Source organism: Cinclus cinclus, chromosome 3 (assembly GCF_963662255.1).
Source record: "Cinclus cinclus chromosome 3, bCinCin1.1, whole genome shotgun sequence".
In the NCBI taxonomy this organism is placed as follows: Eukaryota; Metazoa; Chordata; class Aves; order Passeriformes; family Cinclidae; genus Cinclus; species Cinclus cinclus.
Genome location: NC_085048.1, coordinates 115,950,657 through 115,967,505, shown reverse-complemented (window position 1 = coordinate 115,967,505; position 16,849 = coordinate 115,950,657). Strand labels below are relative to the sequence as shown.

Sequence of the window (16,849 nt, the reverse complement as noted above, 5' to 3'; positions counted from 1 at the left end):
TTTCACATTATTTCATGAGAAATACACAAACTTGTATTTTTTTAGTTTTTTTGGTGTGGCAGATGTTTTTCTATCAGTGACTGTCTAAAAAGAAAATTCACTCAATTGTTTTAGTTGATCAATAATGTTGTATTTATCTTTTGTAGGAAGTTTGCGGTGTCTACAAAAATTCCTGACACTAAATGGTGTCAAAAGTGTTGTGTTGGTAAGTAAAGGTCTGGAGAATAAGTGTGAAGGGGCACCACAAATGGTGGCAATATTAAAATTACTGAGTCCTGTTTAGGAGATAAAGGGAGAGAAGACTTCTGTCATTGTTAAGAGGTTGTGCATTTGCAGACTCTGAGCTCATTCAGGTTAGTCCTTGGATTTAACCAGTGGAAACTTTCCCGTTTAGCTCTTTATATTTAAAGACAATTTACAAACAATGCAGAGAAGCAGAATGATGTCAGATTTCTAACCAATCCTCAAGAAGAGCCTAATCTCCATGGATGGAGAAATTTAGGGAAGTTGCCATCGGGATTAAACCACCTGCATTCCTAGCAGAAATGTCAGTTATCAATATTGGATGATAAAAAGCCAGAGGAGTATTTTTAATTATTTGAGTACAGTGTTGTCTCTGAAGCCTTTATAATGTGTTTAATAATGTACCAGTTACCAGAGTCTCAAAGCCGTGATAAGACATGTTCTAAAGCAGAGGCAAATATATTAGAAAAACCCCAAACCACTGTGAGTGTTAATGAATGCTGCAGGGAATGTTCCTGGGGTGACAGGGTAAAAACTCCGACTTTATGACAGAAAAACTAATTTGGAAGTCTTTATGTTTCCAGGTTTCTGTTCATAAAACAGGAAGCCTTGTGGTGTGCTCTTCTGTCGATTCTGTGATTCCTGTCCTGCCAGGCACAGAATTTAACAGGGATGCTGTGGTATTTGACATTATGAGGGGAAGTCTTCATATTCAGAGGTGGCTAAGCCTCCTAAGCCTGGAGCCTTCGTGCATGATTGGTGTTAGTGATAATTTGTAAACACAGCCAGAGTGGCTTCTAAGAGTCTTTTTGTGGCCTGAGCCTCCATTCCTGCTGGCACCTAAGTTTGCTTCTGGCCTTGGGGCAGCCGGAGTGCCACAGGAGGCAGAAAAAGAGGAGAACTTCTGGTCTTCTTTCTGCACCTTACAGGTGTTGGTGGTTGCTTTGTGGTTTCTGCTGCTGTGTTCAGCCTTACTCAGGGTCACACCAAACATTATTTGCTTCACTTTGCAGTCAGTCTGACTGATGTTGAGTGAGAACTTGGATTAATCAAATAAAGCACTGATGTTTAAGGTGCCATGGGATTACTGATGAGTTTCTGTGGCAGTGAGGTAGTGTCAGCATATTTCACTTCTGTGGATGGTTCTGGATTGTAGAAGCTTCTTATCTGAACTGTGTTGTTTATTGTCTGATGGCCCACAGTCACTTTACTGCACAGTAAAATCTGGTCTATAGATGTATTTGTACTAAGTGCAAAATAACACTTGTTTGTCTTAAAGGCAATGTTGCCAGTGCTTAGGGAATGAAATTCTGTCAGCATTGTAGAATTGAAGCTGTGAAACTTCACAGGGCCTGATTTTGCAACTTCATTGTTCTCTGCCAGTTTTTAATTGAACTCTGACAATGGAAGAGCAGCACTTCCTGCTCTTCTATTGTTCTTCGGTTTCAACTGGGTTGCCTGATGATCTAGAAGTGTTCATCGGAATTATGGAGTTCCTGGATTTCAGACAGTGCTTGGAGGGCAGCTGAGCTATTGTTCACTGCCTGCTGGGTGACTGTGTGTCATAGACAAAGCCATGCTTTAACAGTTTGCTTAGATTTTGAAGTGGCTCAGGCAAACCAATGCAGTAGATCCAGGTCACTCCAAATGTGTATGCAATCAGCTCTTTTTCAAATATATAAAAGATTAGAGTGGGGGTAGTGGGTATTTTCCAGAAGTAGATGGACTCTTACATAGCTGGAAATGGTTTCTGATTTGTATGTGCTTAGTGCACTAATATTCTTTATCTTCTCTTGGCAGTGAGAAATCCCTACACAGGTCACAAGTACCTTTGTGGAGCACTACAGTCAAGCATTGTTTTGTTAGAATGGGTTGAACCAATGCAAAAATTTATGTTAATCAAGGTAACGTTTCAATTGTGTTGACGTCTGGTTATCTTGTAGTGGGTTGTTAAGAATAGGTATTAGCCATTTCTTGATTTATTAGACTTTTGTCATTGTTTCTGTTGTATTATATTGAAAATTACTGTTTATATATGTCACATATTAACTGACTCAAAATAAATGTTCATGTCTTTGGGGTGTACCTCAGTTAGAGAGCCAAGCCCTTTTCTCCATGAGCATTGCCCTTCAGCACAACAGAAAACTGAGGCTGGCAGGCTGAGACATGTGTTAACAGTGGTCTTGCTCCCATATTAGAGAGAATGTGACCATTTATTCCATGTTTTTTGACACTGAGGTGCCCAGAAATGCTTTTTGTCTCCCCATCTAACATCACCTGCAGAGACAGGGCCAGGGTGGGCTCATGTTTATAAAAAAGCAGCTGCTGTAGCTTGATCAGCCTGGAAGAGAAGGCTTAGAGACTCAGTAGCCAGGGAGAGCAGTGATGAGCACTCTTGTTGTCTGTGAGCAGCTGCAAAGGACACACATGATAAAAGACATGCTATTTTATTTTAACTGAATTGGCAGAAGATGCTCCAAGCTTCTTGACTCAGGCCTTTTGTATTTATCAATTCCTGTTACCTGAAGAAGTAAACCTAACATTACAGAGTATATCATAAAATTTTCCTTTGTTTTAATATCTGATAGCAACTCAGACTACATTTGTTGCCCTTCTAATACCTATTTTTGCTTATTCATCTAGCACATAGATTTTCCTGTACCTTGTCCACTGAGACTGTTTGAAATGCTGGTAGTCCCTGAGCAAGAATTCCCTTTAGTTTGTGTTGGTGTCAGTAGAGGAAGAGACTTCAACCAGGTGGTGAAGTTTGAGACTGTCAACCCAAATTCTACCTCTTCATGGTTTACAGAAACAGGTTTGTGTGCTGTTGTCATTGCATTCCAAAATGTTCTTTCTTCTTCTGTTATAGCTGAAGAACTAAAAGGTAGGCTTCTCTGAGGAATCAAATGGTGAAATCATTAAGGTTAAGTGATAATTTTAAGTTCTCTGCTTAAAGGGGTATCTGGTTGAACCTGCTTGCACGTGCACTTCATTTTTATGTTTCTCCTTGTTGAACTGATTGGATTCCTTGAGATATTTGGTATAACAGAGGATGGAGTTACAGTTTCTTGCATTTTCATAAATTAGGCAGCACTTTGTTACCTCCTGTGCTGTTTTCTGTTTTACCCTGACACTGTGACTTCTGTTTATATTTAAGAAGTTCTAGTAAAATTGCATTCTGAGCAATTCCTTTTGACATCTCTGGAAGATGTTTGGCTCTCCTGCAATGTGCCAGTATGGTTAGAAGTGGTGTTGTCAGTCTCCTGCTGAGATAGAGCATTCTTCTGGTGTTTATGGAAAGCAGAAAGGATTAGGACCACTACTAGCAGGAAAACAAGTGCCTTCCCATCACCACTGTGGCCAGCATCTGAACAACAGCAGAAATTCTCTCAAAGAAGTGTGCTAAGAATTAATTTCTTAGAATTTCAAGGTTGCCCCCTGAAAGAAAACCATCTCCAGTCACAGATTGCAGGTTCAGAAGCAGTAAATAGGTTTGGTTATGCCTGTCATGGATCCATTGTTGATTCGTTATGAATTTGCACATAGCTCTGTGCTGGCAAATACGTGTGCACAACTCCAGATGAGTGTGTTCTGTGGAATTCATTAACAGTTTTCACCAGGAAGACACTCACTGACCTTCCTGTTGCTGAAAAGATTTTGACACAGTTTAAAGCATAGTTACAATACCCAAAGTGAGCAGTGGATGGCAAATTAACACCCTTAACTACTTCAGACAATGCATTTTATTTTCATTCCTACCTCTAACTGTGTGACTTTATAGGACAGCAGAATGAGAAGTGTCCTGTTGTCATTTGTCTCTCAATATTGTCTGCACTGGTGCATAAATACAAGAGTACTAATCCCTTCTCTGTTCTTTTTTTGCATTGTGCCTTCCATACTTTGTTAATTCCTTGAATTACTTGTATGTTCTGGTGTTGTGTCTATGTTGTTGTTTTCTCATATTTTTGTAGCTCAGGTTTAAACCCTTTTGTTATATCAGCTTATTCCTGTCCCCTTCTGGCAGGAGAGCAGTGATGCAAACATTTTTGTTTTTTATAATTTTAACCAGAAGCTGCTTTTGTGTTGAAGGTAATGTGCTCTAATTTCTCATGTCTAATGGACTTACTGAGTTTCTCTTTGCTATATGAAAGATGCCTACAGAATCTGGCAGTAACATTGAATTAGTAAGAGCTGCTTTGTATGTAACTTCAATTTAACAAACAGATGGGCCAAAGCTACATTTCTCTTCAGAGCTGATGTGTCCACTAATCACTTGTGGCTCAAATTCCCATTTACCATGATAGAGACTGCTTCAGCTGTAACCCAGAAGAGAAGAAAATAGCCCTTCTTTTGAGGGTTTGGAGAAGGAAATAAGCCCATATTTTTTGGAACATCTGGGGATTGAACATCTGCAAATAGCAGCAAGACTTAAGTAATAGTATATAAATCTCTCTCAGGATTTAGAAATAATGACAGAAAAAAAAGTGCAGGGAAGCAGCATAGTGTGGACAGTCACATATATCTACCTTTTTGCAACAGCAATATTCAGTTAGACCAACAGAGAATAAATGGACAACAATATGCATGTCAGCTGGCTTTTGTGACATGGCTCAGAAAAGGCTGAATTGAATCCATATTTTAATATTATAGCTTGAGTTTTTCTGTCACAGCCAACATGTTGGATAAGTGGACATGCATCTCTAAGAGAAGAGTAATGTCACTGGTAAGATGAGGATTTTAAGTAGATAAAACACACTAACCCATCAAAATGTCTCAATCTCTAGAAGTTCCATTTCAAATTTCATGCTAATTTTTTTTATGAACTAACACTGTCATTTTTTTATAGACACTACAGAGACGAGTGTTGTCCATGTAACACAGCTGGAGAGAGATACCATTTTGGTGTGTTTGGATTGTAAGTTTAATATCAACTAAATATATATGTATGCATATACATGCATACTGTCTGCAAATTAAGATCTATAGTGAAGATGATCCTTGGTTAACATAACCTTATTTATTGTCTAGGCTGCATAAAAATAGTGAATCTGCAAGGCAAGTTAAAATCCAGCCGTAAACTGTCATCGGAGCTCACGTTTGACTTCCAGATTGAATCAATAGGTAAGCTGGATTTCATTGTTAGTCTTGAATATCCCTGTAGGTCAGGGAGCTGGGCAATCACCATCTGCATGAAACTTAACAAGAGCAAGTGGTGGATTCTGCATGTGGGATGAGGCAGTCCCACTTAGATTTACAAGCTTCGGAATGAGAGGCTGGAGAGCTGCTCTGCAGAGAGATCTGGGGGTTGGGATTAATAGCAAGCTGAAGATGACTCAACAGTGTGATCTGGCAGCCAAAAAGTCATGACCATCAGTAAAGGCATGGAAATTACATAAAGTTGTATATGGCAAAATTCAGGTTGGATATTAGGAAAATGCATTTCATTCAGAGGGTGGTTGCTAGACTGAGCTTTCCAGAGAAGTGGTTGCAGGACCAAGCCTGTCAGAGCTCATGCAGCATCTGGAAGATGCTCTAAGTGATCCTTAGGTCCCTTCCAATTTCAGATCTTCTATGATTAACTTGTTTAATGTTACAGTAAAGAATTAGATATGCTACCTGTCTAGTCTTTGGCATTTGGAGCACTACCTCATTCATTTCACTTTGTGTGAGAGGACTGAGTGAAAGGTTCAGAATGTGCTTTCCTAGAAGCAATTGGAATGGAGTAAGAATCCTGGAGTCTTCTTAGGTTAAGCTAAATGTCTTGGGAATATGATGGTGACTTCTAGCCTCTAAAGGAATACCTTAACACAGCCTACATAAACTCTCTGAATCACCCATGCCTAAACTCATTTTGCATGTGTGTTTGTGCAGGTCATTTTTATAAAGCAGCTCAAAGACTAAATTACGTGATATATCACAGGTTGCATAAATTTTGTTTCCTTGAGTAGAGTTTGAATGAATTCAATATGTGAAACAGAATAGATTATTATGGCAGTTTTCCTGTAGTTACATAACTGGATTGCACCACCTGCTATTGAAAGAGGGGTAGGAGGGATGTGTGCACACATGAAGGGCAGCACCAGCAGAGGAGGAACAGTGGGCTCTGAAATCATCAGGAGTTGCAGGGTGTTTATTTCTGAGGAAAAGCTTTAAAGTTTCAGGCCTTTCACAGAGAAGAGGACAAGAAAACATTGCCCCTGAAAATACTACTTTTATAGCTCTTGATGGTTGGGAATGGGGGGAAGGAAGGGTTTAATGTACTTGAAGCTTCTCACTCTAGGACCTCTGCATGTTCTGTGGTCCTCACCCTGCTTGTCAAAAATGAGCTTCCAGTGGCCTATCCTGTCCTGGCAGTGTCTCCAAAGACACTCCTGGAACTTTTCTGTTAAAATTCCGTATATATTGTCTGCAAGTATTAAAGGGATGTCCTGTTCAGATAAAATGACACATTTAGTACTAGGCATTTAGAACATTTTCTGGTTAGGTTGAAATGTTTTTAAACCCTGCTCATTAAACAAATAAATGTATAAATGCAGCTGATTTTGAGGCAGGTTCAGTGTTTTCCCGGGAAAGATTCTGCAGTATGAGTGGGTGGATGTCATACAATGAAACATCCATGTGTAGATTTCTAAACTACAGTCTTGTGCTTTTGGACTTAAAAGTAGGAGTTGAGTTTATGCCTCAAAACTGATTCCAGTGTTTTTCTTACTAGTCTGCCTACAAGACAGTGTGTTAGCATTCTGGAAACACGGCATGCAAGGAAGGAGTTTTAGATCAAATGAGGTGAGTGCTACATTGTACTTCAAATTCTAGCTTCTAATGTAAGCCACGGGGAGGAGAAATGCACAATGCTGTTGTCTGAAAATGAGTGAAACATTTCAGTAACTTCCTAGGCTAGACCTTGGAGCTGGAGTCTCATTCTGTGTTTGTTTCATAAGCTATAAAGCATTGGTGGAGCTGTACAAGAGCACCTTCACATCTAACAAGCAAAGCAGAAACAGGAGATGGGGCCAGGATGCCATAGAAAATATCCAAGCCTGATTCTTGGTAATATTAATCTTCACTTTAAATTGCTTTGAAGATCACTGTCAGTTCCTTAGCCACTCACATATGGACGCAGAAATTTGGGCTTTGCCAGTGATTCCACTGCAAACCTTTAGCTTTTTGTCAGTGTCAAATGGGTTGCCTGACTATTTTTTTTTTAGTCTCTTCCATGTTCTCTTGGCTTACAAGTACTTTGAAGAATTGACCAGCTTTCACAAGAAATACTTTTTCATCTTCAGTAGAAAAATACAAGATTGACCTAAATGTGGTTTGTTTGGTTTTTTTTTCCTAAAATCTCCTTGTAGTCCCTTTTTTAGCCCATTTGATGTGATTTATAGACAAAGTTAAACCATTATAACTACCTTCCCAAATAGTGGGTTTTTTTCCCCTTGCTGCAAACCTTGTGTACCTGTTAGTGAAAATGCTGTACTTTGCAGGAATGTGATGAGTCTTTTGATTAGGTTATTAATGAATATTTACAGACCTTATCACTTGTTCCATCAGTGTTTCACTGGCTGAGAAATTGAGCTCATTATGACCAGTTACATTTTAAGGTACACACACAGTCACACCACGCCAAGCTTAGATATCCCACACTGTTCCACCACTGCATTGACTTGCACAAAGCCTTTGCAAGTCAGAGAGCCTGCTCTGTGTAAACCAAAGGCTGGAGTCAGACTGCTTCTTATTTCCAATGTGCAAATATTTATTGTGGCATTTGTGCATTGCTCTACCCATTGGTGCTCAGTGGCTCTGCTCCAGCTGGGAGAGGCCATGTCCCAGGGTGCTGCAGCCCAGATGCATGCATTTTGTTGTTCATGTAAAGCACCAGGGATGCTGGCTTGCTTTGTTGCTGTGAAGCCAAAGCCAGAACCTAAATGAAGAACTGAAAGCAGAACTGGGCTGTTGACAGAAAGCAAGCCACCTAAAACTTTTTTTCTCTGTAAAGCACGTCTAGGTTTAGCTTTTGGGTCTTTTAAAATTTCTTCTCTCTTCTGGCTGTACCACTGGGTGCAGCTGTTAAAAGAAGTAAACCTATTTTCTTCTGTGATATAAAAAGCCTTTGGTGCCAGGCTCAGGTCTTGACTTTATTTGTTACTTCTGGGGAATTTTATACTACTTAATAAGTAGGAAGTTGTTGCCTGGGACAAAAAGCTGACTGACCTGACTTGGAACTCTGTTTTTTTTTTTAAAGACCTTGTTCGTTCAGATTCCCTATTCTAATACAATTGGGTGTAATTGAGGATGACTTGAGTTGCTTGCTAAGTTATTTCCTTCCACAACTGTGACCTCCCACAGTGGTTTGATCTAGTGTGAAAAATGAAAGAGGGAACTGTGAATTCTGGCACAAGAAGCTCAAAATTTGGGCAAATATTGTACAGCCTTAGCCCCACAGAAAAGAGAAATTAATTTTCTTAGAAAAGTGAGGGATTTAATTGCTGTGAATTAAAATTCTCTTGTATGTTCTCTGCACCAGAAGTGAATTCAGTAAGTCAGCTAACATTACTAGGATCTGGGAAGGAGATAAAAATGTCTGCTTTTCCCCACGAGTGTGAAATACGTCTGTGTAGAAGAGGATCTTTTAAACAGTGCTGCCTGTTCACAAAGTGACTAACTAAATACCCTTTGGCATGTGCACTGGGCTTTGGTTGAGTTCATTGATTTTCTGGGTGCTTTGAGATTCATATGACCATAAGGACGTGTCACACAGGTACAGTTCACCAACAGAGCACACAGGACTGTGCACTTGTCTGAAATATCAAAAGATGAAGTTTTCTTATTGCACTGGTCACAAGTACCACACATGAGATTGTTCCTCTGCTAAGGTTTTCAGACTGTGAACTTAGTGCATTCTTACTATAATTCAGCATTTCAACAAAATGTGTTTTATGTGTGATTTTCCTGACCCATTTTTGGACGTCCACTCTAATTGCACCATATTTATTTGGGCCATGGCTGTGAAGAGAATTGCACTGGTAACTCAAGTACCAAGCCGAGCCCTGCTGTTGCACTTATTGCCAGAGGAAGTCATGTAATGCAGGAGGAATTACAGAAAACTTTTCTATCTTAGTTAAAAGTGACAGTTCCATTATAATCTCTATTGGATTTTAATTGGCAGTCAGTTGGTAACATCAGTCACAGTCAATTCTTGTGTCTTGACTTATGTTAAAATGAAAACACTTTGCGCTCTTAACATGTAAATATTTATTTTTTTATTGTCTAGATCACACAAGAAATTTCTGATAATACAAGGATATTCAGGCTTCTGGGATCTGACAGGTAAGATGAGAAGTAAGCAGGACATAGTAAAATAAAGGAATGTGTGTTCTCCTACCTTGTAAAAGGTATTTTTGCATGTTTTTTTCAAATTCTTTTTTAGGCATCGTAGACATTCTTTTGTTTGTATATGTCTACCTTCCAGTCCTTTGCTTTTACATTTCTTTTTCTTAAATTAAAAAAAAAAAGTCTTCTAAAGGTGTTTGTACTTCCAGAAGTACTCAGCTGTGCAAGAAGCTCTTATTTGTCTGCAGTCACCATCTCCAGGAGAGTTTTCCTTTTTGTATTGTAATGCTTTTGTTGAATTTGGTGAAGTCTTTACTTTCAAATGTTCTGCTACAGTCACTCATGAAAGATCTGTTTCTAGAGATAAATGCAAAAAAATACTTCAAAATTTTAAATACCTCACTTTTACCCACAGAAAGAAAATCTACCACTTTTTCTCTCAGCATGGCAGTTCAGGTCTTGTAAGAGCTCTTGAGAGCTCCCAGTGTAGCTGTTCTTTGGCATCTGCTTTCAGGAGAGTAACACCCTGTCTGTGTGACCCAACTGCTGTTTTAGCAGTGTCACTGACTTCCTCAACTTTCTCTGCCCTGGTGTTGAACTTGGTACTTCTGTACAAGCCACAGAAGAAGCAGCTGTTCTGTCTTTAAGGGAATGAATGCTGATGTGACAATTTCACCAGTAAGGAATTCACAAGAACTGCACAGATAGGCTTTACCTTTTCTTTTGAGAATTGCCTCTGTCTTGCACTGCTTGTAGTAAACCCTAAGATTGCAGTAAAAAACCCTGAGCTTGCAGTAAACCCCAAGTAACAAAAAGCTGCCTTGTGAAAATACCCTCTTCCCCATATATGGTCCCATCTATTTTTGGCTTTCTCAAGTCTAAGACAGTCTTTAAAGACTTGGCACTGCATAAACATTAATTGCAATTTCGTCATACACCCTTTTCCTTGTAGCTCTATCCTGTTTTGTGCTTGAGCTCTGAAGCCTTTTCCCAGTTCATAGGAGCTGCTGTTCTTTGAAGCAAAAAATCCTGATGTCAATCTACTAATTAAAGCTTGTGGTGATGCTTTCTCCTCATGAGCAGGGAGCTGCCTCATGCCATGAGGTTTCACTGCCTTTGTGGAGCACATGGAGTAGAGGTCAGGTTTTTTGAGCCGTAGTTTTGCAGCACAGCAAGCAAACTTTCCTGTCAGAATGCACAAGAGATGGATTTGAGTTTCCCACACTCTGCCTTCACCTCAGGATGTTTGTGGAGAAGTCAGTCATGAACATCCTAGTCTGTTCAGTTGTTCTAGCAGTTCTTGCCTGGTGAAAAAAAAATTAAATAGTTTGTGAAACAAAATTCTGACAGCTAATTTCTCTCCTTTGAAGAGAAAGGTCTGATCTAGGACATCCCTTGTGATCTTTGCAGTTGCAGGCCCATGTAACCCGGTCTCCCATCTCCCATGCTGCCCAAAAGTGGGTGGCAAGAAAGAATAAGAGAAAGGACTCTTCACACAGCAGTCCTTTCCTTAGGATTCTCTTTGCCTGTAAATTTTTGTCTCTGAGACTTTCAGAGCTGGAGGAAGTTTCTGTGGGTTGAGTTGTATGGGCTCAGGGATTAACTGGAAGTGCTCACAGAAGAATCAGCTTTGTTCAGCTGTCATTCCCATGGTAAAGGGACACACTGACAACTCTCAGAACTGGAGCCTGATGAATGGGTTTGCTTTGCAAAGCTCCAGGAAAGCACAAGCCCAGTGGGGGAATGATGGACCCTTTTCAGAAGCCATCACCAAAAAGATGAGAGACAACAGGGATACGTTGCAGGAAGGGAATTTCCAGCTGGATAGAAGGGATAAACATGATGGTGAGGATGGTTCAGCACTGTAGCAGGAGCCCAAAGAGGCTGTGGGAGATCCTTGGTGACCTGATCTGGACAAGACAGCGAGCTTGTTTTGAGGTTGGCATTGCTTTGAGGGGCTTTTGGACTACATGCATCTAGGTGAAGAGAAATGACAAACCAGGTGACAGATGGTGACAGTCACGAAAGAATATTTAATTATACCCAGGGCTGTTCTTAAATAAAGGATCACGTGCCACCTTGGCTTTTTAAATTTCCATTTTTAGGGTGGTGGTGCTGGAGAGCAGGCCGACGGACAACCCGACAGCCAACAGCAATTTGTACATCCTGGCAGGGCATGAGAACAGCTACTGAGAACAGCACGTGGCAGGCAGCTCACTGTGAGGAGAACACTCCTGCTGCAGCAGCACTCGTGACTGGCTGGAATTGCACAAAAGCTGCAGTAACCCCACTTCAGTTACTTTATAATTTATTGTGGCGTGAGAGGAAGATGAGAATTGTTTGTGGTATGGACACAGAAGCATTATAATACCATGAAAGTGCTTAATTTACTGTTATGTAATCTTTGTACATATGCAGTATTTTTCAGTGAAACTTCTTGCTGAAGCCTGACACTGACTTTCTGTAGATAGAGGTCCTCTTGTTAAGTACAAGTGTCTTACCTGTACAGATGTAAAAGTCACTGAGGATGCAGAAATTAAATTGGGGTACTATTATAAGGATGTCTCATGTGTTTATTATGAAGTGGGATTCTAGCAACAAATATAGTACATTTAGCAACACTATTGTATTTTATTATATGTAATTTACTAATACAAATAAATATTAACTTTTAGAAATTGTAACCAAGGCTGTAATCAGATTACAATCTTGTTTTAATTTCAATACAACACACTGGTGTTCATGTTTGCACAATGTATTGAGATGTGATGTATTTAGTCACAAAGGTAAGCTGTGACTTTGTGGATATGACTTGGGCTTCAAAGTTCCTTTTTTTGTTGTTGTTGTTGTTTATTTGGGTAGATTTCTTTGTGAAACAAACCAGTTAAACACCTGTATTTTTATATTTAATTAAAAATTTCCTTATGATTACTTCTCTATGCTTGAAAAAAAATACCTTATGGATGGGTGTCAGTCCCAGACTAGTGGTACCTGGCTGTAATTCTACAATAGGTGTTTGAATTATTAGTGTATACAATGATAAAAAGTAGTTATTACTGTTTGTCTTACTAAATAGTTTCATATCATGATGAAAAGGAACAACATTCCACATTGTGGAAATGGCTCAGAGATGTTGCCATTTTGACTTTTTTTTTGGCCTTATAACCATTTTCACACTTTTCTTCATTTTAGGATGTTAACACGTGGCCAAAATTTAGTTACTACCTCATTGAAACAATACAATGGTTACTACGCATCACGGGAACTTAGTTTTGATCAGAAGTATTTTTGATTGCTATTTTCCAATGGAGTGTGTAAATGCCAAGTTTTAAGCAAAATGCACACATTTGACTCCTTTTTTTTTTTTTATATATGTTCTTTATATTTTATTGTGATAATATACACTAAAACCAAACTAAATTAAAAGTGATTTATGGCCTGCATTATTGTTGTGATGGGTAATGCTTTGAAATATGTTCCCTAATGTATATAATGTAAAATAAATTTTTTAACATGTTGTTGTACAATTAGATTATCACCTGCACTGATTTTCCACATGAGACTAAAATGGAACATACTGAGTTTTCAATTCTGCTATTAAATGGTTGTGCCAAACACAGAAGCTGGGCGTCTCTGAATGTCTGAGCAGAGGTTGCTGGAGCTCCACTCAGCTGGGTTGGCATCAGTATCCTTTTGGGCAGTGGATAGCTGGATTTGAGCTAAGTCTTTCCAAATTCCACCTTGTGTGGTTTCTTCCCTTCATTTCCTGCTTTTCCACCTCTGATGATTGCAAACATGATTTATTGTTTCTTTCAGCAGGTTTATTTTTCTGCCTGTGTGGCTTGAGCTCACTGCTTCTGCTGGCCCCATCCTGGCTGTTCTTCATCCTGAATCTCGGCTCACCCTGGGGCAAGCAGCTGAATTCTCAGAGAAGTGGAGAAGTTGTGTGTGTTGCACAGCACCCTTGTGAAATCCCCAAGGGGGATTTCCATCCTGCCTCCTGTGGACTGTTCCTCGTTTGGACATGCAGCAAGTCGCTCAGGTTTAAAAAAGTTAAATTGTACAGGTGCTGTGCTATAAACATGCTTCCTCCTGGGGGGTTCTGCAGCAGCTGAGGCCAAGTTTCTCAGGCCATTGCTGAGTTATGGGCACCAGAGACTAAGGGCAATTGGTTTTTACTCTGCTTGGGCATTTTTGTACAAGCATGCATGTAGGGATGCAGCTGGAAGGGCTAAAATTAAAGAGGACAGGGTAGTGGCATGTAGTAAGAAGAGAGCATGCTTCCAGTCTATTGATATAATCAGGAGAGCTTTGCTTTTTCCCACTCTGATTTCCAGCCTAGAAGATGAGAAGTGAAGGGTTTCTGCTTTTTTGAGGAATTGTCCTGTTGCAGGATTTGGGGTTTGTGCCACAGAAGTGCCTTTCCCTCATCTTGAGCTGCTTGCCTACTCTTCTGACAGCTGAGCCCAGGAGCCTGGACATCTGGTAAATCAAAAGGTATCGTTTGCTAGACCTGAAGTTGCCTTGAACTAAAATTCTCTTGAGCCATGCCTGGTAGGAGCTTATGACTAGGATCCTGGTGTAGGATTGGGATCGTTGGTGGATGGATGGGAGCCCAGAGCCAGGAAACCCCCTCACAGGCACCGTGAGGTTACAGGAAGGCCTCTGTCATGGATGATGGACTTGGCTCCACCAATTTCTGTGCATCCCTATTCTTCCTCCTAGTCCCTTCCATGCTGGCTCCTGGCAATTGGTCTGAGCTGCTGGCAGGCAGGAGAGTTGATGTGTCCACAGGATCAGACACTCACCAGCCTGGCAGCCCAATCTGATCAGTGCAGAGGCTGAGTGTGGGCCTCGGCCCAAACTGAGCCTTCTCACAGGGAGCAAAGCAAGCAGTGGCATTGTGTGTTACAGAAGTGCCCCTCGAAGCTGGGGTCGCAGGGGAATGAACGCTGCTTTTATCTTTTTCGTGCCCATCTCACCATGCAGTGCTGCCTGTCTGTGTCAGAAATTGGATCTGGTAACGTAAGAAGATCCAAAATCTGCATCCCACAGCCCTGAACTGAAAGCAAGGGCTGTGCAAGGGGAGGCACTGTGCTGGCTGCCTGTAGCTTTGCCATAGGGGAGTCTGAGGGAGCCTAGCAATGCTGTGGGTGTGGGTGGGGGTGGATGTGTCCCCCAGGCAGTGGACATTACTTAGACCCACAGGGTGCAGCTTCAGCAGTAGCCCTGCTGTGTTTTGAAGGACTGCATGGGAAAACAGCTGATAAAAACGGGGAGTGTGCCCAAACCTCTTGCTGTCCTCCAAGGAAGCACACGTAAAATAAAGGAAGGCCTGTGTCATCTATGAGTGGTGTAGAAGAAGCTGTAGAGATTTGTCTGGGGGGGGAGACACCAGTTCCTTGAAGATGTGTACATACAACCTCATCAGGTCCCATGGATTTGTGGCCTTTCAGGTTCTTTAGATGGCCTTGAATCCAATCTTCTCCAGCAGGTGATTCACCAGACTCCCAGGCCCTGCCTTTCCCTTCTGCACCCCGGCAGTGTGGCTGGAGCACTCCCTAGGGCAGTCAGTCACCGGGCGAAACAGTCACTGAACACCTCAGCCTTTGCCATGTCTCAGGTAATCAGATCTCCCCTTTCCTTCCACAGAGGGTCCTCATATTTCATAGTGTTCCTTTTATCACCCTGGAACACTGTAAAACACTTTCCAAATATCCAACCTATATTTCCCTTAGTGCAGCTTAAGGCTGTGTCCTCTCATTCTGTTAGTTGCTGCCTGGAGAAAGAGACCAAGCCCACCTGGGTACAGCCACCTCTCAGGGAGTTGTAGAGAGTGGTAAGGTCACCTCTGAGTCTCCTTTTCAACCCCAGGTCCCTCAGTCATTCCTCACAGGGTTTGTCTTCCAAGCCCCTCACCAGCCTTGTTGCCTCCTTTGAATGCACTGAAGCATCTCAATATCCTTCCAAAACTGAGGGGACAGAACTGGACACAGCACTCAAGGTGTGATCTCACCAGTGCTGAGTACAGGGGAAGAATGACTTCCCTGCTCCTGCTGGCCACACCATTCCTGATACAGACCAGGAGCCTTTCGCCTTCTTGGCCACCAGGGCACACTGCCGGCTCACTTTCAGTCGGCTGTGGACCAGCACCCCCAGGTCCCTTCCTGCCTGGGCACTGTCCAGCCACACCGTCCCCAGCCTGTAACACTGCAGCAGGGGGTTATTTTGGCCAAAACGCAGGACTCGGCACTTGGACTTAGTAAATTTCATCTTATTGGGCTCTGCCCACCCATCCAACCGTTCCAGGTCTCTCTGCAGAGCCCTCCTACCTTCCAGCAGATAGACACATACTCCCAGCTTAATGTCATCTGCAGATTTACTAATGAAAGATTCAATACCCTCAACCATCTTGTTAATGAACATACTGACCGGTAGTGGCCCCAGCACAGAGCCCTGGGGGACACCACTGGTGACTGATCCCCAGCTGGATCCAGCGCCATTCACCACCACTCTCTGGGTCCGGCCATCCAGCATGTTCTTAACCTAGACCAGAGCGCTCCTGTCCAAGCCACGGGCTGCCAGCTTTTCCAGGAGCGTGCTGTGGGAGACGGTGTCAAAGGCCTTGCTAAAATCCAGGTACACAACATCCACCGCCTTTCCGGCATCCTCCAGGAGGGTAAGGAGATCGGGTTGGTCAAACACCACCTGCCCCTCCTAAACCCATGCTGGCTGGGTCTGATACCCTGGCTATCATGTAAGTGCTGCGAGATAACACTCAACATCCACCTCTGAGTTTCCCGGACCGATCCATCCCGATGTATCCCAGATCCCGGCCCACCTGCGGTTCCAGGGAGCGGCCATTCACCCTCCCGCCGGCAGGGAGCGGGCGCGCCCGGCCCGCCTCTTACGTCACTTCCGCCAGGAATGCCGCGACCGCGCGTGGCGGAGCGCAGGCGCGGGGGGCGCGGGGCGCCGCCGCTCCGCGCATGCGCCGCGGCCGCCGACGGAGCGGGCGAGGACGGGACCGGGGAGGCGGCGGCGGCGCTCGCGCTCCGACCCCGCCTCTCGCGGCCCGCGCGCGACCCCCGTCCCGCCGCGCGCCCCGTCCCGCCGCCCCCCGCGGCCACCCCCGCGAGCCGGGGCGGGGAATGCGGCAGCCGCCGCCCCCCCCCGCCGCTGCGGGCCTGCCGCCCCCGCCGGCGGCGGGGGAGCGCCGGGGCTCCCGCTGAGCGCCGCCGGCCCTCCCGCGCGGCTCCCGGCCCGCCCCGGCGGCACC

The 16,849-nt window shown here is 42.9% G+C and overlaps 1 protein-coding gene across 4 annotated transcripts in view; it reads left to right on the top strand.

Annotated features, from left to right (window-relative positions):
- The window catches only part of MAP4K3 (mitogen-activated protein kinase kinase kinase kinase 3), a 65,498-nt gene extending 52,158 nt beyond the window's left edge, over positions 1-13,340 (top strand). For all 4 annotated transcript variants that reach the window (XM_062490710.1, XM_062490709.1, XM_062490708.1 and 1 more), the window contains 8 exons: positions 147-205; positions 2,044-2,147; positions 2,887-3,058; positions 5,090-5,158; positions 5,272-5,364; positions 6,956-7,026; positions 9,512-9,567; positions 11,676-13,340. In XM_062490710.1, coding sequence (XP_062346694.1) covers positions 147-205; positions 2,044-2,147; positions 2,887-3,058; positions 5,090-5,158; positions 5,272-5,364; positions 6,956-7,026; positions 9,512-9,567; positions 11,676-11,763 — 712 coding nt within the window. In that variant the 3' untranslated portion in view covers positions 11,764-13,340. The remainder of the gene's footprint in view (positions 1-146; positions 206-2,043; positions 2,148-2,886; positions 3,059-5,089; positions 5,159-5,271; positions 5,365-6,955; positions 7,027-9,511; positions 9,568-11,675) is intronic.
- The last annotated feature ends 3,509 nt before the right edge of the window (positions 13,341-16,849 follow it).